Source organism: Tenrec ecaudatus, chromosome 17, assembly GCF_050624435.1.
Source record: "Tenrec ecaudatus isolate mTenEca1 chromosome 17, mTenEca1.hap1, whole genome shotgun sequence".
Lineage (NCBI taxonomy): Eukaryota > Metazoa > Chordata > Mammalia > Afrosoricida > Tenrecidae > Tenrec > Tenrec ecaudatus.
Genome location: NC_134546.1, coordinates 39,494,784 through 39,515,498, shown reverse-complemented (window position 1 = coordinate 39,515,498; position 20,715 = coordinate 39,494,784). Strand labels below are relative to the sequence as shown.

The following is a 20,715-nucleotide window of genomic DNA, read 5'->3' as shown; positions in this document are numbered from 1 at the left end:
GACTTTAGCGGCTCTATCTTAAACTGCAGTAACACCCCAAACCAAACCGGCTCATAGTGACCCCACAGAACTGCTCCACAGGGCTTCTGAGACGTCTGTCTTTATGAAAGGACACAGGCGCATCTTTCTCTCTCCAGAAGCTGGTGGGCACGAACTGCTGACCCTCTGGTTAGCGGCCACCTCCCGGAACAGACGGCTCTCCAGAGCAAAGGTGCACTCAAGCCAGAGTCTCTTCAGAACCACGGGGCAGTGTCGCTGCCACCAAGGGAGACCAAGGAGTTGTGGCCGGTCTCTCAGACCGCCTGGTGTGAGGGGCCTCAGGGACCTGCGGACCACCTTCCAGAGGGGGTCCTGCCTGCCACGACCGCCCCGCCCACCCCATTTGCGGGACGGAAAGGTTTTGTCTTGTGGCTGGGCCACCTGTGCCAGGGCCACATGGTCTCCCCAGCCCTGCAGAGCAGGGGGATCAGGGCCTGTTTCTCTCTTCTCCTTCCTTCCAAAGCAAACAAAACAATTTAGGCCACTGACTCATCTGCGTTTGAACGTAAGCGGATGGTAGACCCCAAGGCTAACCACTCCACCTCAAAAGCTATCCAACCGTCCCACGGAGCCAGATCACTGAGTGAGCATGCTGAATCAAAGCGGCTTCGCTGATGAGGGATTGAGCTTTTAGGAGGGGAACTGGCAACGCTGCCTGGCTTAGCACTTCCCTCAACCAGACGGCGGCTCAGGTGGCTCTTGTCCCCATCAGGGACACGCAGCCAAACAGGTTCACGGAGCCAGCAAAGTGATAGACTGTGTTTGTGTTAATACCTTTGCTTCCAAGCTTCTCTCAGGCGGGCTGGTATTTGAAGCATCCTTTTGATGTACGAAAGGCACCTAATATGAACAATTGAATTAAAGTGTACTGGGTTACGTCAGACATGCTAACAGAGGCCCCAGAAGACATGGTCCTCTCTGCTGGCGAGAGACTAGCACCACTGGACATATAGCACAGGCAGTGTGGTAGTGAGGTGAGGCAGGCCGGGAGACCCGAGGGCTGCCCATCAGGACCACCTGGATGGATGCAGCCTGGCTCTGAGTCACGCCGCTTTCTCAGCTCACAGTTTCTAAAACCACCTCGGGTCCTGGGGGGAGAGTTCCCAACTGTTTACACACCTCCATTTTGGCTGTTCCTCTGGTCTCTACACCAGGGACAACGTCCTGGGCTCCCACCTACCTTCCCCCAGAACCTTCCTTCCAGGTCTCCTAGGATCTGGGCCAGGCCAGAACCCCAGGGGCCTGCCCCAGTGAGGTGGGGAAACCGGTTTGCTTCTTTCCCATTTCAAAGCCAGGTGGCAGACTGCAGGGCCTGGGTGGGCTGGTGACTGATGGGCTGGTGACTGGAAAGCCATGTCAGAGCTGAGACACTTTGTTTGGTTACTATAGCGACCTTCCCTCCAAGCAGCCTGACTAAAGCACAAAGGATCTGTTATCTAAAACCAGCGCTGAAGAGCCATCCGGGTCACTCCCCTTGACCCCACATTCCTGCCCCTCCCTAGCGGGTCAGCCCGCTGTCTCCTCTACCCCAAACGTGAAGGAAAGAGCAACAGCTCTCAAGGCTGAGCAGTCCTCCCCCCACCCCCTGACTCACTAGCTGGCTCTGCAGGCCAGGCCTCAGGCAGCCAGGGCCCGTCCAGGCTGCACGTGCTCCCCTCCCCGGCTTAGGCTGAAGCCCAGGCTTTCAGGAAGCAGCTCCGGGTGTGTGCTTCCCACAGCGCCAGGTTCCCGCTGTACCGAGGGGCCATCTGTCTTTGCCTCATCAGCTTCTGTCTTTTGTTTTTAAACATGTGCTCCATTCACGAAAGGTCATCCAAATGCACGGAAATCTAGGTCCTCCTTGCGCTGCTTCCCAATCCCTGAACTTGGGAGCATTCTGGGAAGCGTAACTCTGCCAAGGAGCGGTGGGCTTCCAGGAGGCTGGAGACTGCTCTGGATGGGGGAAGGGTGACCTCTGGTCAGTCCTGGAGCTTGGAGTTTGATTCACAAATGTCGCTGGCTCTGCCTGCCTCTCAGGCTGCCACGCTCACTGTCTGCCACCCCCCCCCCCCCGGAGTGTGTGCTCATTTAGCCTCATATTGGTTGTGTTTCGGTCTTTCTTTAACGGCTTACGGCTGCGTTTATTTTGTGTCCACCATCACAGTGACACTGAGACACCCTGTTGTCCACATGTCCTTCCTTCATGCCATGCCTACTCAGCAGGCCCCAGCAGCCAGCGAGCTTTCTGTGGTCTCTCTCCATCGTGGGCTGTCAGAGGGTTCAAACCACATCGCTGCCTTTGTGGGACTGGCTGCTTTCTCTCCGCAGCAGACTCAAGGCCCCTTGGGGATTCCTGTGGCTTGATCACGCGTTTTGTTTTATGGCTGGTTAATACTCCATGATGTGGACGGGCCAGCCACTTACTGAAGGACAGAGGGCCCGAAGCAGCTTCCAACAGTTGTGTGCCGGCTTTCCTGAGGGCCTTTGCCTCCCTCTTGCCCGGCTGGCTGCTTGGGAGCGGGCGGGACTGCTGGGGCTTTTGTCTCGTAAGCCTGTGAAAAAGGAGCGGGTCTTTCCGACACTTCCACACATGCTGACCCTTCCTAACCCCAAACCAAACTCAAAACCCAAGCCAAATTCCAAGCAGCCCTCCAGGACAGAGTAGTACTGACCCCGTGGGTTTCTGATACTGTGACTCATTATGGAAGCAGAGAGCCTCATCTTTCTCCCAAGGAGTGGCTGGTAGGTTCAAACTGCTGACCCTGCCATTAGCAGCCTAAGTTGCTTCAGACAGGAGGCTTCCTGAGGACTGGGGCGCCTATGACGCTTGTCAGCAGAGCTAGGCTTGCCAAGCCACTGAGAGCTGAGTACCTTAAGGCGGAGGCTTACTGCGGTGGAGTAGGGTACGCGCCCCCTCCCCTGTGCACTTATCAGTAGAGCTAACGTGATTTCTAACTCTGGCCGGAGTCCGAGGGGTAAGGCTGTCTGAGATGTGTCCTATGTCTGCCTCCCAGGGAGCAGCCTGGGGCTGCAGCTGCTGCTGATTCCCTCTGGGCAAGTTGGGGGCAGCCAGCTGGCCCTATCTGGCCACCGTTTCGGCTTGGGTCTGACTGTCCCTTTCGCTGCGGTGGGTTTCACTGCCCTGTTTGTTTAATTAACTGCCGTGGCAACCGCTGAAGCCAAAGCCACGCATGGCTTGTTCCTCAGGCAGGGAGCAGCTGGAGGTGCCGGGCGAAGTTTCCATCGAAGAGCAATGACATTTTTCCATGATCCCTGACCCGTAATGAGCTCACTGACATTTCCTGCTAATCCTCGGGGTCCTGTACCCCCGGGGCTTGCATCTGTAGGAGACAGCACTGATTCACTCGCAAAGAGCCATGGACATGTGCTATAGTCAGTCACTAAACAGGGATGGGTGGGAGATGGGGGCCCACGCCCTAGCATCCTTGCTTCCAGAGGGCCAGGGCGGATCCAGATGGGGCTCCTCACAGCCCTGGAGGTCCTTTGATCTGTGGGGCTCTGCCAGCACAGTAAGCAGTCCCGGACATCTGGGGCACATCTCCATGGTGACGAAAACTGGACAGAAAGACCCCGCGGGGGCTGAGTGGGTGGGACCCAATGCTCCGCTCCCTTCTGCTCCGACCTCAGGAAGGTCCCTGCTGTCTGCCGGCCACAGCCCCTGGACTGGAAAGCTCCTGAGAGCTTCTGCGTGGCATGTGGGTGGCTCTGTCCTCACAGCAGGTTAGAGGTCACCCTTGGGGAACACGTTCTCCCCAGCCGACAGTAGCACATCCACACAGGGGCCCTCTACTTTCTCCTGGGTTAGGAACCCTAAGGGAATCACCTGAGGTGCCTGGGTCCTTGGAGTCCCGGAGGTCCGCCAAGGACTTAGAGAAAGTGGCCAAGCTCACTTTCGGCGAGGCCAGTCATCGCAGTGACGGAGGTGGGACCCTGAGGGAGGCGCAGCAGCAGCACGTGTAACAAGTGCAGGCTGCCCAGCCCAGCCCACGAGCCAGGAGGGGCAGGGCGAATAGTGAAGCAAGGAGGGAGAACAGGTGGTCTGGCCCCAAACACAGGACAAACCCTGGCCCTGGCAGCACTAGACATGGCTGGGGCTTCAACTGGGTTTCTAAAGTGGAGGACGGGCCCCACACCAGGCCACGGGGTGGGGGTGGGGTTCCCCCTGTATGAAGGTCACACCCCAAGCTAGGAAGAGACACTGAGCTGTAGGATACCAGGTGCTGATGGAGGGGCTCCTTTACCTGGTCTAGGGATCCCAGGAGGATCTGAATGGACAGGATGAAGTCTGATCCCCTGCTGGGCTTCCATCAGAACCAGTCCGACCCATCTGCTGCACAGTCTCGATCCCCCCCCACACACACATAGTAGGTCTTGTTGTAGCACACCTGGACCCAGGTGTCTATACTTCCTAGGCTTCCTGCCTTTGAGAAGGAAGTCAGTGCAGTTTTAAGAAGCACCCCCATGCAGAGTCGAGGCTGTAGCCTTGCAAAGTCTCTGCTTACACCTGGTGGCCCACCTGGTGGGGGGAGGGGGCGTAACATTGAGGCCTGCTGGAAAGGTGCAGCCAGGGTGAGGTAAGCAGGGTAAGAGGCGGGAGCCCTGGGGCTGCAGAGCAGGCTGGCCCAGTACCCTGGGGGTCCTACCAGCCGAGTCCCCTCTGTGAGGTCCACTGGGGGGATTTCATGGTGAGGAAACACTGCCGCTCCCAAAGCACCTGCCAAGAGGCTTGGTGAAGAAGTGGCCACCCACAGCCGCCCAGCAAAGTTCACAGTCAGAACCAGGAGCAGTGCTCACAGCGTGTGGGTTTACGGTGGTGGAAAGATAACAGTGGCTAAGGGTGGGGCCCCTAGCTGATTAACTGCTGTCAGTAAGCTCTCCAGCTGTGAAAAGTTGATCTGGCAAAGGTTGGGACAGATTTACACGATGACCCCCCCCAAAAAAAAAAGTCGCTCATGGGGCTGCTATGTACAACCCAAAGGCTCGTGGGCTTTGGTTTCTTGGTTTAGGGTCACAGTTTAATGGGTCATCTCTGCCAATTTGCCTAATAACGAGTTTACCATTTCCAGACTACCTCCTAGCTAGTTGGATGCAGACTAGACTGCCGAGGTGTGAGACACTTCCGAGCTGCCACCCAAGGCCCAACAATTGGTCTCCAGTCACCTGGGTCATCAAAGGGAGGAGGAGAGTCAGGATGAGGATGGAGCTATGGAATGGTGGGCCCCCGTGAATAGCTGCCGTGAGACTGAAGAGCTCACGGGTGGTGCCCCACTCCTGCCACTGAACTGTATGGATTAAAGATTCGACAGAAGAATCCTGATCAAACACGCAACAACGCAGAAGAGAATGTTACATTCTCATGGACTGCACACTTCCCCAAGGCATGGGGCCGGGCGGTCCTACTGCCCTGAGATCAGCTTCACATTTTTAACCCAAAATACCTCAGACGTCCTCTGAAAACAAACAAGTCGGCAGTTTAGCTTGACTAGTAAGAGAGGTCTGTCTTCAGCATAATATGCTTCAAAGATGGATGGATGGGGATTGAAAGGACAACAGCAACTTAAAGCCACCAGGGGGGCACCGTCGGCGCAGAGTGCATGTCCGGGGTGGGGCAGAGACGGAGGCTGAGAACAGCTGAACCACTTGCGGAACGTGACCCAGGCCACTGAGTCACAGCCGGAGAAACTAGTGAAGCCGTGTCTGTTTTGTGGTGGAGACCCCCAACCGCCGTGCAAAAATAAGTCATAAACCAAACACCAACAGCAGTGTCGCTGGAAGGGGGTCTCCGATGGGCTGCGGTGGGCAGAGCAGGCAGGCTCCCCATGAAGAAAACTTTCTGGGCCGGGACAATCCCAGCTTCCCTCCGTCAGTCATCTTTGCAAACCTGCTTACAACGCTGGCCTGAACTGGCTCTCAGGGAGCCCCAGACCCTCGTTTCCTCCTCACAGACTGGATGGAATGGGAAGGCCCCTGGAAGGTTCCGAGGGCCCGTCCCCCAGGCCCCGGGGGGTGCCGAGAGGCCCTTATCATAGGGTCGCACGAACAGCCTCATTCTACCAAAGCCAGAAACTCAAACCCACATTCACTGTGACCCGAAAGGATGGTGTCTGAGTGTGAATCTTGGTTGACGCTGACTGCCTCTCTCCTGTGGAGCAGCTGGTCGGTTTGAACCCCTGACCCTCACTCAGTAGCCCACTGTGCCATCAGGCGCCCGTGAAGTTGCAACCACCTCACCCGATTCCCTTCTCACAGGGCAAAAGACCCTCCTGCCTCCACTGGCCCGGCATGGCTCTAGTTCCCTGCTACGGATAGACGGACAGATGGACTAAATCGTGTCCCACCAGAAAATATGGAAACATAATTGGGTGACAATGGATGGATGCGGCGCTGTTTCCAAACATGCTAATATTTGTCGTGCTACTGAGGGCAGCTCAGTGTAGTGTGTCCTGAACTGATCACTTCTGAGATACAGAAAGAGCAGAGTGGACACAAGAGCAGACCTGAGCAGACGCCAGCAGCACTGTGGCTACAGAAACCGAGGTGCAGTCTGTCTCCAGAACCGATGGAGGGAGTGGCCCCTTCCTGACCGGCGAGAGGTAAGTTTCTGTGCTCTAAAGCCGGCACCTGGTCATGTTTCTGGACCCAAGGCACTCACTTCCCATTGCCCTGTCTGGGCCATGTGGAGAGCCTCCTCCAGAGGTGGGCATGGCTGATGTGAGCTGAAGGGGCAGAAGGGAGGGCAGGGGGACGACCCCCTGGACCTCTGCCAGGCCAGCCCACTGAAGAATCCCACCCTTTGCAGGCTGTGTCAGTGTTATCCTCAAGTTGCATGGGTGGGTTGGTGCACGAAGCTCAAGTGGACGCTGAGCCCGGAGCCAAGTGGAAGCAGCCAGAGCCCACCACGTCCTGCCAAGAGGCCCTCTGCCACCCTGAAGCCCCACATTGCCTCTGCAGCCCGGGTACAGGCAATGGGCGCATGATGAGTGGCTGGTGCCGAGCAGGACATGCCCGTGCAGGGGCTCTGGACCCAGCCACAGTCGGGGGCCCTACTCACTTGAAGTTCTCGGGGTACTCGGTGATGGCCATGTTGATGACGTCCAGGGCATGCTGGTAGTGTTTCTGGGCAGAGAAGAGCAATGCCAACAGGTGGAGGGAGTTGGCGTCGTCCCGGCAGACTTTCAGGGCCTCCTGAAGCTGCTCCATGGCACTCGAGATCTGCCAGAGAAACCTGCTGTTGGCCACCTGCACTTCTTGCCCACCTTGGCCGGTGACTCTGCCACCAAACACGCCCTACCCCCCCAGGCTTGGGGGCTGGGGACCAGGCAAGGAGAGCACACCAGACTGGGCATGAGTAAAATATTGGGGGATAAGGGGCAGAGTGGGACACAGCCCTTGGCCCACTCCCTCCATCTGCTGCTGGCCTGGCTCAGATGCTGGAGGCAGTTGCCACGCCCTTTCAGGAACTGAGAGGAACCGGGATACTCACGCACAAAGGAGGCGGGGTACACCCAGGGCCATGCTGCCCACAGCCGGACATTGGGCATGTGCCGGGCCTGGCCCTGTAGAGTGTGCGGCTATTGGGGAGCCCCTGCAGAGGCTGCCCTGGGGGTGGCCCTGAGAGCTATCCCAGCAGGTGCGGTCTGCATTCAAAGCACAGAGGGACGACCAGAGGCCACCATGGGCACAGAGCTCAGCCTCCCGTCTCAGAGGTCCTGGGCCACCCCTACTCCGGGGGGACAGACCTGCTCTAGGCAGGATGGGCTGGAGGGCCAGAGTCCATTTGGGGGGTCCAATTCCCCATGAGGTTGCCCAGATCTGTGCCACCTCCCACTCCCCACCCCATTGAAAACCAGGCACCAGACCTGCTGGCCTGGCCCACCACCAGCCTCAAGGTGGGGGGGGAGGGGTGCTGAATACCATTCATGGGAGGTAAATGAAGACACTGAAAATGGACCACACCAAAGGGGCTTCATAAATTTGATTGGCAAGACAACCGTCCAGTGGTCAAGATGACTCCCCGTGGCCCTGGATAGCAGAGCAGAGTGGCCCTCTGGGTCTCCGAGGCTCAGTCTTTGCAGGAGCAGCAAGTCTCATCTTTCTCCTGAGCAGCTGCGGGTGGGTTTGAACAGCTCACCTTGTGGTTGCCAGCCCGACACCTACCCCACAGCGCCACTAGGGCCCCCTGGCTTTTAGGGAAGCACATAGCCAGCAGTCCCTGGTGGAGTTGAGAGACACCTAGTGCCTGACCAGGGGTGAGTGGGTGGGGGGTGGGGTGGCAGTCTGGACAGAGCAGGGTGAGAGGGGGATGGGGTAAGTCACCCGGGCACAAAAGGGCGAGAAACTGTAAATGACTGGGAGGATGACAGCAGGGCCATTTGGCTGAATCAGAAGCACTCAGAGTGGGGGACAGGGGGGCTCGGCAGGAGAGCCACAGAAGGCAGGGCAGATGTGGGCACTGGGCAAGGCTTGAGGTGCAGGGTGAGGGGTGCACCAGGGGCTGAAGAGCCCAGCCAAAGGCAGGGTGAAGCTGATGGGAAATGTAGTGGGGGGCTCGAATCCCGGAGGAGGAAGAGGACACAGCTCGTTGAACTGCAGCTGAGACGAGAGGCTAACACTGTCACAGTCCAGAAAGGCGGACCTCCCGGCAGCTGAGCCAGGCTCCATGTGCCCAGTCTCCGAAGGGCAGGATGGGCAGCACTGGAGTGGGCAGAGGGTTTCTCCAGGGGCGGCAGGGGCTCCGTATAAACCTGTGCAGCCTGTTCCTCGGGTCCCCGTGGGACTAAGGCCAACTCCCTCATCAGTTGGGGGCAGCAGCTGCCACGCCGGCCCTGCTGCCCTCAGCTGACCACAGTAGGCTGGTGAGTGCAGGTGGGAGGTGCCCCATCAGCCTCACTGGGTCCAGGGCAGAACGAGCTCCGTGCCAAGGCCTACTTTGGAGGCTGGGTGAGTGCACAGAGCACTGGGCTCAGAGCAAAGGAGACACTCGGGCTGGGGCTGGGGCTGGGCCACGTGGAGCTGGCTCGTATCCCAGGACAAATTGTGTCCAGCAGCTCGGCTGCGCGGCTCAGGAAGGCCGCTTGAGGTTGCATGTGAGGGCATGTGGTCAGCGGATGGGAGCCCCTTGTTGGCCCCAGAGGACGAGGCCAGCAAGGGTGTCCACGGGGCCAGGGGCAAGCTTTGCAAGCACACAGAATGTTCCAAGTGCCAACTGCTCTCTCGCCCAGGTCCCCATGGGAAGGTGAGGAGAAAGCGAAGACGCCAACTGATGCTGGCGATGGTCACAAGCCAGCGCCTCCAGAGCCTGAGATATTCTGGGAGCCTGGGGGCAGGGGAATGCCCTCTTCTTGCGTGCCCACCATGCAAGAGGGGCTGTGCCCACACCTCCCGATTCCTGCTTGGGAAGTGGAGGGTCAGTGGCTGCAACAGTGGGCTCTGGCAGGACGGCTATAAGGACGGCGGTGCGGGCTGGCTTTGTTGTACACAGGGCTTCCAGGGGTCATGACCTACGTGAGGGTAGCAGCAGCCAGGAGCAGCGTAAAGCTGCTGGCTTCACACACAAGGGAAGTGACATTCATGGGAGCCCTGGTGGCATAGTGGATAGGCGTTGGGCTGCTAACCGCAAGGTCAGCAGTTTGAAACCACCGGCCGGCTCTGTGGAAGAAAGCCAAGGCTTTCTACTCCTGTAAGGAAAGTGAAGTTCGGAGAGGGTATGTCACCTGCAGTTACACAGATCACCGGGCATCGTGCCAGGAGGTGACCTGGGACCTGGGGATTAGTATAGCGTCTACCCACCTGTCTGACAAGGGCCAGCTGCAGAGAGACATAGAGGATGATCTGGGGGTCACCAGGTGCCAGCTGCTGGGCCCTATATGGGGAGAGAGGGCACATCAGCACCAGGGGACTAGCAGTCATGCACGCGACAGGGCCTCCAGCATGCCAGCCCTGTACACCTGATGGGGCATGATGGCTCAGGGGGATGGCCACAGCGGCAGGAGGCAATTCTGAGGGGGATGGTGCTGGCTTTGGGTGTGGACAGTCTGGGAGGGCAACCTGGAGGCAGCAACCACAGGAGGGTCAGTCGTGGCAGGGGAGGGGTGACTACAGTGTAGTCCTCTCCCTCGTGCACCCTGTGGCCTGGTCACCCCAACCAGGACACTAGGACAGAGCACCTCCCTGAGGGTGGTGAGCTTGGGGACAGCCTCTCTGGGCACACAGCTCTCAGAAGTGCAGAGGGGCCCAGCCAGCTCCCTGCGTGTTGGTGAAACCTGGCTCAAAGCAGGAAAGGGGTGTGGAGCATGGGCCATCTCAGTAGCCTGATTGCCCAGAAAGGAAGCCGGAGAGGGAGCCAGCCAGGCAGGGGAGGGATGTGTCACCACAAGGCGGGCACACAGGGCCCAGACCAGGCTCCTTCCCAGCAGGGCTCGGCACAGGAGGGCTGAGAAGAGGCAGCGGGTGGAGAAAGGAGAGGGAGGTGGTCACAGTTAATAAGCACAGGCTGACAGGGGTGGCCTGGGTTGGGGTAGCTGCTGGGAGAGGGGCCACTTGGTTCCCTCCCTACCCCAAGTGGCCAGGAGCCCCTGTAAGGGCAATGCAGGGGCTGGGGCGGGGCTGGCGGGAGGCAAACACTTTGTTGGACCCCTTGCTTCATTTCAGGACACTGTCCATGGTCCACAAGTGGTCACCATTCCCATCTTGGAGCCACTCCAAGCCCAGGGGTGCAGGGGCTGTGCCTATGGTTGCCTTGGCCCCAGCTGCTAGCAGAGGGAGGGGGTGGGCGGGTGGCAGAGCCCCAAGTTGGCCTCGCACCCGCCTGCCCCCCAGCAAAGCCTGTCCTTGCTCCAGTGTGACTCAGAGCCTCAGTAAAATGGGGACCACCAGCAGAGTCCCATGAGCACGTGACTGCCACCTCGTGCCACCAAGTGGACATGGGGGTGCTCCTTACCTCTCCAGTGTCTGCAGCGCCTTCCTGTGCAGTTCATCTTGCTTGGATTTCAGGGTTGCTGCAGGAGACATGACAGAGACAGGCATGGGAGCGGCCGAGAGGAGCTGCCCTGTGCCCCTGACCACAACACATGTGTCCTGCATGACAGACCCCAGCAGGGTCCTGCCCAGCAAATGCCTCAGCCCAAGTGGCACCGTCACAGTCACTGAGGGAGGTCTGGGGGGCACCCGTCCAGCCTGGTCTCCCAACATGTTTCTGGGCGACTTTCTTTGACCTTACAGCCTTCTTCCCCACCTGGGCCCACGGATGTTCTGTGACAAGAGTGCCACACCCAGGAGGCTCCATGTTCGAGAGGCCACCACCTTTTACCCTGGCACGTGCCCTCTCAGACTTCTACACCCATGAGCCTTCTTGCTTGGACCCACACTGGACAACCTTCTGGTCAGTTGGCTACCTTTGAAGCCACCTGGGAAACTTTGGAAGGGCCTGTTGGAGAGGCCCAGTCCAGCCTCCCTGATGGTGGGACCCAGGCATCCACAGCCCCTTCTACGGCAGCAGGCTGACTCACTGCCCGCCGGCCAGGGCTGAGAGGGTTCTGGCGAGAGGAAGCCTCGGGATGGCGCTCTCCCTCCCTGGGTATGGACGGATACCCAGGCTTTCCTAGCCCAGGGCAGAAAGAAAGGATCCCACCCCCGCAGAAGCCCTGCCGGTTGCTGAGAAAGGGCCACACCTGACCTCTTACGACTCCCACCCACCTTGGTACATGGTGGGCAGGTAGCCTGTGCGAACCCTTGCTGTGCAGGGTCTCTGAGGCCCGGGGTACACAGCTCCGCCCCCTGGGGACGGTGTGGGCAGGGTCGCTGACTCCTCCAGGTTTGCTCTGGGTCGGGGCCTATCACCCTTTTTCCCTCAAGCTGTGAGGATGCAGCAGTTAAGTGGGAGGCTGCCTGCTGGCTGGGCAGTGTGCAGCACGGTGCCAGGTGCCATGGGCTGGAAAAGGCCGGGACAGGCCCGTGTCACATATGCAGGGTGAGACACCCTGGCCTGGAGAGCGGATTGCGCACTGAGCGCTCACTGCATGGCAGGCAGACCACAGCGGGCACACACAGATACTGGCTGGGCCTGGAGGGGTGCTGCGAGCTGGTTCCATGGAGGAGGGGGAGGTACCTCTGAAACGGGTGACCCCCCAAAGAGAGTGGAGCCGGGGCAGGTTACGTGTGTAGGGGCGGGTCACATGAGTGCGTTTAAGCAGTGATGACCTCTGCCCCAGAGGAGGGAGGGTGTGCTGAGCTGGGGCTGTAACGGGCACTCACCATCAGTGGCCTGCAGGCTGTAGGTCAGACCCAGCGCCAGGTAGCCCTTGGGGAGGAACTCCCCAGCCTCCTCACCAAGGTCGACCACCATCCTGGCAAAGTGCTCAGCCTCCTCCAACTGCAAGAGAGGAGAGGGGTGGTCACCAGGGGGAGGGCTTTGTGGGCTCAGGGTGGCCACCTGCCTCCCAGTCCTCTTTGGAAAAACAAGTGGGCCTAGCGGTGGCACCCAGCTTGCCCCCAGCAGCCCAGGGTGAGGCTGGACAAGTGCAGGGGGATGGATGGATGGATGGATGGAGCGACCAGAGAGGAGAGGCAGGGGTCTCACCCAAGCAACAGAGGCTGCTTCCTCCGCTAGTGATCAGGGTCCGGGACTTTGCCTCTCAAAGAGACCCCTGGGCTCACAGACCCCTTTGGTGAGAGTGCTGGTCTGGGCAGCTGCCCTGCTATTTGGCTCCTTTGGGCCACTGGGAGCGGAGGCCCTGGGTGGGACTCTGCCAGCCCTGCTGAGTGGGCACTGGCACTGGGGCTCCATCTGCCACTGCTCTCTGGGGTGAGGAGCTCAACCAGTTCAGGGGGAAGACCTGGGGCTGTTTCTGTCCCCGGAGGTGGAAGGATGTTCTAGTTGGAATGGGACTGACCGGCCTGGGCCACGTGGGACCCAGCGCCGTACGAGGTCCATGATGCCAGTTGCAGGGAGCACCCAGGGAGCCTCAGATGCACATGCCCCCACGCACTCAGGCCAGCTGTGGAAGGGGGACACAGGAGGGGGTCACAGTGGGGCTCGCTCAGCCCCCAGGCTGCAGGGTGCAATAAACACCCCCTCCCTCCCACCAACCGCAGGGAATGTCACCAAGAAATGTTTGCACACAGAGCAGGGACACTGCCTCCTCCTGAGATCCAGGCTACCTCATGGCAAGGGCAGAACAGTCCCCACTGAGCCCTCTTCTCTACCATGGGGGCTCACAAAGCCAGCCACTGGGCACGAGACTTGGACTACAGCAGATCCCCAAGCCAGTGCAGCCGGCTCCCAGCCCCAAGCTCTGCTTACCACTCCTGGTATTACATAGCCTGATGGGGAGCCGGTGGGCTCTCTGACCTGGTGTGTGGGGTGGTCCCTCTGAGGCTGTGCACCCAGAGGGGAGCCAAGGGCCTGCTGCATAGGCTATAATGTGTGGAGCTCTGAGAGGGATGGAGCTGATACAGCCCCTGGCAAACACTGACCAGGGTGGACCTCCTACCTGCCGCGGTGGCCTCCAGGTTGGTGGGCTGGCCTCTCAAAGGTAAAGGAGTCTGGGAAGTTGGGCCCTGGTCTTAGGCATCATGTGGCCAAGGACTCAGGGCCAGGGGACCTCCTGGACCAGGGCCTGATGGGGACCTGAAGGCCTAGTCCAATGGTCCAGAGAGCATGGGGCCAGCCTCCAGCCTGGCTTGCCTGTGACAACCCTGAGGCTTTGGGTGTGGGCCACTCAGTGCCTAAAGGTCCTCATCTGAAAATTGGGACTTCGCCCCCTAACTCTAGTCACTCTTACTAATTCCTCCCGCCTCTGGGGGCAAGGGTGGCCCTGGTCATGGCTCTACTGAGAGGTGCTGAGGTCTCTGGGTGGCAGAGCCATCTGCAGCCAGCTGATAGAGGTTGGCAGATCCAACCCACCCTGCAGCACCAAGGAGGAAAGGTCTGGTGATCTACTTCTATAAAGGGTCACACCCCAAACTCCCCAAACACAAACTTGCTGCCACTGAATCCACTATAACTCATAGCGACCCTATAGGCAGGAGAGCTGCTCCTGTGAGGTCCTGAGACTGTACCTCTTTTATTTTTTAAAATATTCTTGTTGGGGGCTCTTATAGCTCTTATCACAATCCATACATCTATCCACTGTGAGATGGGAATAGGAAGCCTCCTCTTCCTTCCCAGAAGCAGTGGGTGGTTTCAAACAGCTGATTTGCGGTTAGTAGCCCAGGCAGTGGCAGTTACATAATCTACTGTCAGCTTGAGGAAGGGGTGAAGTCTAGGGGTGAGGTTGCAGCTTGATGACCTCATTTGGAGGTATGAAAGAGATAAATAGTTTGCTGGAGGCCAGACCCACTCTTTCTGCTACATCTCCCTGGGAGACAGTCCTGTTGACAAGCCACATGGAGCTGTGCTGATGGAGCCACAGCCCTGGAGCTAGAGGAGCCACATGGAAACCCACGCCAACGCTGAGATGCTTCTACCGCCACTGGATCCACTCACTGGCCTGGAATCTTCCTGCATTCAGTGTCACTGCATGTGTTGTGTGAGTCTGATGAGAAATTTACAGACTGGTATCGGACTTGATCTGGACTGGGCTGGGTTGTTTTCTAAATATACAATTACCCTTTTTACATTAAGTTCTTTCTTATACACATGTGAGTGTCTATGGATTTGTTTCTCTAGTCCACCTGGACTCAAACAGGGCAGTTCCCTGCTTCACACCATGCAGTGGTGTCAACTCCAGGGAAATGGTGTGGTGTGGGCTGAGCCAGCAGGAGCCCCTCTGCGCCTTCCTAGGCACCCACTGCTGGTCCGGCTCATCTCACACCGTCTTCAGGAGCTTATGAAGCTCCATTCAAACGGGAGCCTGCTTCCCATGGGCCGCGAAGAACAAGTGATAAAAAGGGGTCCAGAGATGCCCCCTGGCCCCACACACATACTGCTTCCCACGGCCACTTCCTTCAGACGCAGCCAACACCAGCCTCTGCTTCCTACAGGCCGTGCAGAGAGAGAGCACACACCAGCCAGGCTCAGCACATCCATTCTGCCGACACATGCTAGACCTGGGCGGCCTTTCCCTTTAAAAAGAGACAGTGTACAGCCATGGCTTGTCCAACGCGTGGCTCACCCTGAGCCTCAACTGGCTGGCATTCTTCAGCCAGGGTTTGCCAGATGTGTCTGTTGTTGTTGTGAGCTCTAAGCTTATGGTCTGGTCAGCCAGCGCTCCACTGGAGCCCCTGAAGAGGACAGAGGATCAGCATGCGTGCGTGGCTGCTAGGAGAAAGGCTGAAGGCCACCCAGAAGTGCCTGGGGAGAAACCCACTTGTCTGGCAACCCACTTGCCCCCCAAATCCCCAGCCATTGAGAACACAGTGATAGGCAGACATACATGGGTCACCACGGCAGCCCGTCCTCTGGGCGGCCTCCAGAGTGGTCTGGGCGTTGCTCCCATGAGCAACTCAGCTCCCAGCATCCGCTTCTTGCTGGCCCTGCACACGATGGGGAGAGGGCTTCAAAGTTCTTTCAGCCTCTCTCCTTCCATGAACGCCCTGCTTTTCAGTGGCCCCTGTAACGAGGGCAGTCCTCAAACACGGCCAGAGCCAGCCTGCTCCCCTCACAATTTTGGAGTGAATCTGAGCATCCCAGCAACCTGTGGGAGAGGTGCTCGAACAGCTGCAGATTCTGAAGCACAGGGAGCTTGAAGTGGCCACCCAAGGCCACCAGGGCCAAAAGTCCAGCCCCCATCTCCTGCCTCTCAGCCAGGATCTCCCTGGGCTGTCCAATTGCTGGCCACCTGCTAGTTTTCCACGTTTCGTCCTCCTCTCTGGCCCTCTGGGAAAGGTGCACGGAGGGATACATGTTTCACAGCCCAGGGCAGATCCTGGTCTCGGTGCAGGTTCCCATCTGTCTGCGCCCTTTGTTGGTCCAGACGGACTTCCCCGGCTCGCTTGCTTCCCTCAGCCCGGCGGCCTCCTCCTTCTACCTCAGAGATGCGGAGCTGTGCTTTGCCCTGGGAATCTTCAGCCCCTGGAGCTTTGTTTAAAGAGCCCTAGCAGCTTCTCCTGCGCTCCTTCTCACTCACCCAGAACCGACTGTTATCTGCTCAACTGGAGTTCCTCAGAGGATGAGGAGGAAGGTGGAAAGGAGGAGGGAAGAGGAGGAGGAAGGAAGGAGAAAGGAGGAGGGGAGAAGAATGGGGAGGGAAGAGGAGGGACGCCTGCTAATCTCTCCAAAAGCTGGTGGTGGCAAGAGAGTTGGCAGCCTTTCTCTCCCTGGCTCCACCCGCCCACGGAATCTGAAACCCCAAGCAAGGCACAGCTCACAAAAACACATCCTTTCTGAACGCTTCTGGTGTCCAAGGGGCGGTATCCCTGACAGCGCCCACATCTCAGGGGCATTCGAGGGCTAAAGCGGGGTCACTCCTTGACGCGGGTGTTTGCAGCCACCCTGCAATGATGGACACAGGCAGAGAAAAGCAGGCCCCGGGGCTCGCCCAAACTTACACACAGCTAGTAAGTGGTGAGGTGGGGATTTGAACCCTCGGCCCTCTGCCTCCAAACCGATGCACTTTGCACCTACCCCATGCTGCTCCCCATCAGGAGAAGCAGACAAGAGAGACCCCTGCATCTCCTATAAGCACCATGTTCAACACCACATCTGGAGGGGCACTCAAAGTCATTTACGTCCACCCTAAAGGACACTGGCCTTGCCAAAGCCTCTCTGGTTCCATCAGTGTCACCTGAGGTGCTCCGCCCATACCCAGGGTGGGGTAGGGAATGCCTCCACTCAACCCCGGGGCTGGGACTGTGTACCCCGAACTCCACCCCCAACCCCACCACAGCCAGGATGGGGCCAGGCTGCTTAAGGCCTGGACCCAGCCCTGGGGTGCCCCGCACTAGCTCTGGGCACAGGGACAGGACGTGGGGACAGTAGGTGCTCCACCTCTGGGCACCAGGCCACCCTGCTGGGTTTCACCCAGCACGACTCGTTCTTCCAATGTCCTAGTTTCATTGTCTTCCCGTAAGTGCGGCCAAATGGTCCACCCCCAGATCTCTGCCTCCTGCTGTGGGCTTGGCTGGGCGGCCCGGTGGATGCTGGGCGGAAGAGCTCGGAAGGCTGAAGTTGGAGGCTGCGTCGAAGGTCTTTAGGAGTCCAGCACTAGGTACCCCTGCTGTCGGCCCAGAGCAGCGAGCTGGGTGCTGTCCTCCGGGCCCCCCTGCCGTCTGCCCAGTGCCAGTCCAGGCACCCAGAATGACCGCTGAGTGCAGGGGCCGGCGAATGCAGACCTCCCACCTGCCCGCTTCCTACTACGCGCGGGGTTCCTTTGGGGCATAGTGAAAGACACAGCTATGCGAGGGGTCCCCAGCCCAGTCACGACAAGTACCGTATAAGCAGACTCAGCTGCTGACTGATTGTGCTCACCAGCAAGCAGCGTCCACCACCGAGCCGCAGGCTGGGGCTTCCAAGGACACATGGACACCAGCATGTCCCAGGGGCCCCACAGGAGCGCCGGCGCAAGTGTGAGTGACCTTCATGGCAGCGGCTTTCAGGTTGGGGAGGCGGCCAGGGGCCCCGGCCCGCTCAGCACCCACACAGGGTGCTGCTCGGAAGTTACCCGTACCTTCTCCCCTTCCTCATGACAAGTCTGCGTGGGGAAGCTTCCCTTTGGGCTTTTCTATTTGTGTTGTCATTGATTACTTTGCTCCTAGCTCATCTGATTTCAATTTGGACTGATTGGATCCTAATTTTATTACCCTGTCATCTGAATGCACATAATTATTGTAATTACTGCCGAGGGAAACAGCTCCTCCTCGGCGGGGAGACCTAAATTTAGGGCTTCCTGGCAAGGGTGGCCTTGGCGGGGTGGGCCCGCGGCTGCCTCTGCTGGGAGCTGGCAGCAGAGACACGCAGATGCCCTCCCCCGCCCCCCTCAGGGAGACGGGTATTTTGGGCCCCTTGGCAGCGGCGCATGGAGGCCCCCCCTAGGAAGCCCCGGGGAGAGCAGGGGGCTGGCGCTCCCCTCAAACCCCACCTTCTGCTGCCAGGACACCTCTTTTCCACCTGCACACAGAATGCTGCTTGCGGGATACCCCCCAAGGTGCCAGATGCCAGCCATCTTTGAAAGGAACTCAGTGGGGTCCCACTAGGGACGGGCTGGGGGAAGCCGGTGGGGACACCCTCTGCACCCAGCCCGTGCTCCCTCCCCCAGGAAGCCCGTCGCTGACACCACATCGAGGCAGGAGCTGGCACTGCGCTCACTTTGCAGATGAGTACAGTGAAGCAAAGCCAGTCTATGGGCCGCATCGAGACCAGGTTGCTCTTAGACGGCGCAAGGCTTCACCATGGGGCCTCGCTGCCTGCTCCGCACGTCCAGAGGCCATTGTGGGATTGGCCTGAAAGACATGCTCTCCCAAACCTAACTGACCCCTCCTGGAGTGCAAGCCCTGGGGTCAGAGCCCCGCAGGCTCGCTCACGAGGGCGGGCACTGGAGGACTGGGGAGCGTGTGCTGCCTCTGAGCCTGGCCAGGCAGAGCGCTGCAGTGCCAGAGAAATCCCAGCCTCCCTCCCAACTCCAACCCGGGTGCGGCACCCCACAGCCCCCCTCCCACCCCGAGCCTGACATTGGGAGGAGGGGTGGGAGCCAGCTGCCAGTGCTGTGGGAGCTGACTGGGTTATAGCACAGTATGGGAGGGATTCCCGATAACACCATTCCCAGAGCCTGCTGGGCACCCAGAGGGAACTGGATGGGTGGGAAGTGAGGTAGGATGCACCTCCGGCATACTGACGGTGAGGTGTGGGACACCAGGCTGCCCGGAACTGGGGAAGGCCACCTTATGGGGCAGCTCCATCTCTGGAGGACTCGGCCTGAAGGCAAGGTGATGTGGGGGTGGTAGCGGGAGACTCTCAAGAGGGAGGGGTTATAAGAGTAGAAATGGGACCACCCTGCCTTTGAGGGGAGGGGGGTGTTGAGAAAACTGGACTGTCAGGAAGTGTTATTTATGCAGAGGTGCCAGGCTTGGCTGTCCAAAGCGGGGCTGAGTGTCGTGGGCCCATGACATGGGCCCTGCAAAGCCTGGGGGCCTGGGGACCAGGCAGGGCTGGTGCTCTAGACTCCTGACTGGTGCTCTTGAGCCAGTCCAAGGGTCCTGGCTTCCAGAAGGGTGTGCAAGGAGGCTGTGGTACTGGCCATTAGCCTTGGAGAGCGCTACCCCCAGAGCTTGTCTCCCCACAGCTCAGAGGCCACAGCAGGGCAGCTGGGCGTGAGTGTGGGGTAGCGAGGGGCCAAGGAGGGCTAGGGGCCACAGAAGAGCTTAGCTCCCCACTCTGTGCAGGGCAGTGAGAAGCCACTCAGAACTTCCCCTGGGTCCTGAGGCACTGGACAAACGGAAGCCCCTAAAACAAATGGGTTGGCTTGCTTGTCCACTCCCCTCCTCAGACTGGGGGGGAGGGGGCACCTCTGTTCGCCCTGCAGACTCTCCGGAGACGGCATGTCAAGGCAGAAGCTAGATAGACTCCACCCCACATCGGGGTGCCTGCCATGGAGATGGATGCTGGAGCTTCCCCCAGAAACCTGTCTCCTGCCCAGACCCTGCCCTGAAGCTCCCCAACACCACTGCTCACCGAACCCTCAAACACACACATGCCCATCTCCCTGTCGCACTCTGCCTGGCCCTGCCCTGCCCGCCGCGCAGCTCACTCACCCAGTGCAGGGAGCCGATGCAGACTTTGGCGGCCATCAGGGGCACAGTGGGGTCCGAGGGCCGCAGCTTCGCACACTCTCTCAGCAGTGACACGGCGTAGGCCCACTGCAGGAGGAAAGGCACCACATACTGTCACTGAGCCTGGGGCGCCCCTCCCACGACCAGCCCTGCTCTGCACCCCTTTCTCCCAAGAGCCAGGAGAGCACAGCGTGGGGGGCCCTGGCTGGCTCAGGAGCCAGACCTTCCTTGGGCCTCAGTTTCTCCTCTCCTGGAGCATGGAGGCCATGCCGCTCACCGATGGGTGATCTGATGGGTGGGACGCTAAACAAATGGAAGCTCTTTACAGGGAACCAGGTTTGAGCCCCAGAACTTCCAAAGGTAGAAAGGGGCTTCTCTCAAGCTGCACTCGGGACCCTTAGCTCTCAGGAGACAAAAGCCTAGACTCAGGGCCAATCATCAAGGACGACTTGCAGCTGCTCTGTTACGTTCTGAGACAGGGAATCCTCGTCTTTTCCTGGTAGTGCGGCTGACCTTGGGGTTAGCAGTCCAGCACTTACGCCACGGCGCCACCAGGGCTGCAGGGGGTGAACCCAAACCAAACTCACTGCCATCAAGTCGGTGCCGACTCAGAGCGACCCTATGGGACAGGGTAGAGAGGACTGCCCCTGTGGGTTTCCGAGACTGTGACTCTCCATGGGAACAGACAGCCTCGTCTTTCTCCCTGTAGGAGACACGGGGGGGTGGGGTGGCGGTGGGGGTGGTGGTGTGTGTGTGACAAGAGGAGGCCAAATCCATTCAGAGACACGAGGTGGTGGTGGTGTGTGTCTATGTGTCTGCGCCGGACATGCGTCTAGGCCCATGGAGCAACCAGGGTCTGCCCCACGAGTGGACTCATCCACTCCACCAAGGATCACCCTGCAGCCAGCTGGCAGAGACGGGGGATCCCGGAAGGCTGGCACAAGAGAAGCTTCCTGAGCTGGAGAGCCTCCA

At 59.3% G+C, this 20,715-nt stretch overlaps 1 protein-coding gene across 2 annotated transcripts in view; it reads right to left on the bottom strand.

The window, feature by feature from the left end:
- Positions 1 to 20,715, bottom strand: part of TTC7A (tetratricopeptide repeat domain 7A) — a 116,676-nt gene that overhangs the window by 29,809 nt on the left and 66,152 nt on the right. For both annotated transcript variants that reach the window (XM_075535763.1, XM_075535762.1), the window contains exons 11-15: positions 19,726 to 19,830; positions 12,292 to 12,409; positions 10,979 to 11,036; positions 9,829 to 9,901; positions 7,091 to 7,251 (exon numbers count right to left, since the gene is read on the bottom strand). In XM_075535763.1, coding sequence (XP_075391878.1) covers positions 7,091 to 7,251; positions 9,829 to 9,901; positions 10,979 to 11,036; positions 12,292 to 12,409; positions 19,726 to 19,830 — 515 coding nt within the window. The remainder of the gene's footprint in view (positions 1 to 7,090; positions 7,252 to 9,828; positions 9,902 to 10,978; positions 11,037 to 12,291; positions 12,410 to 19,725; positions 19,831 to 20,715) is intronic.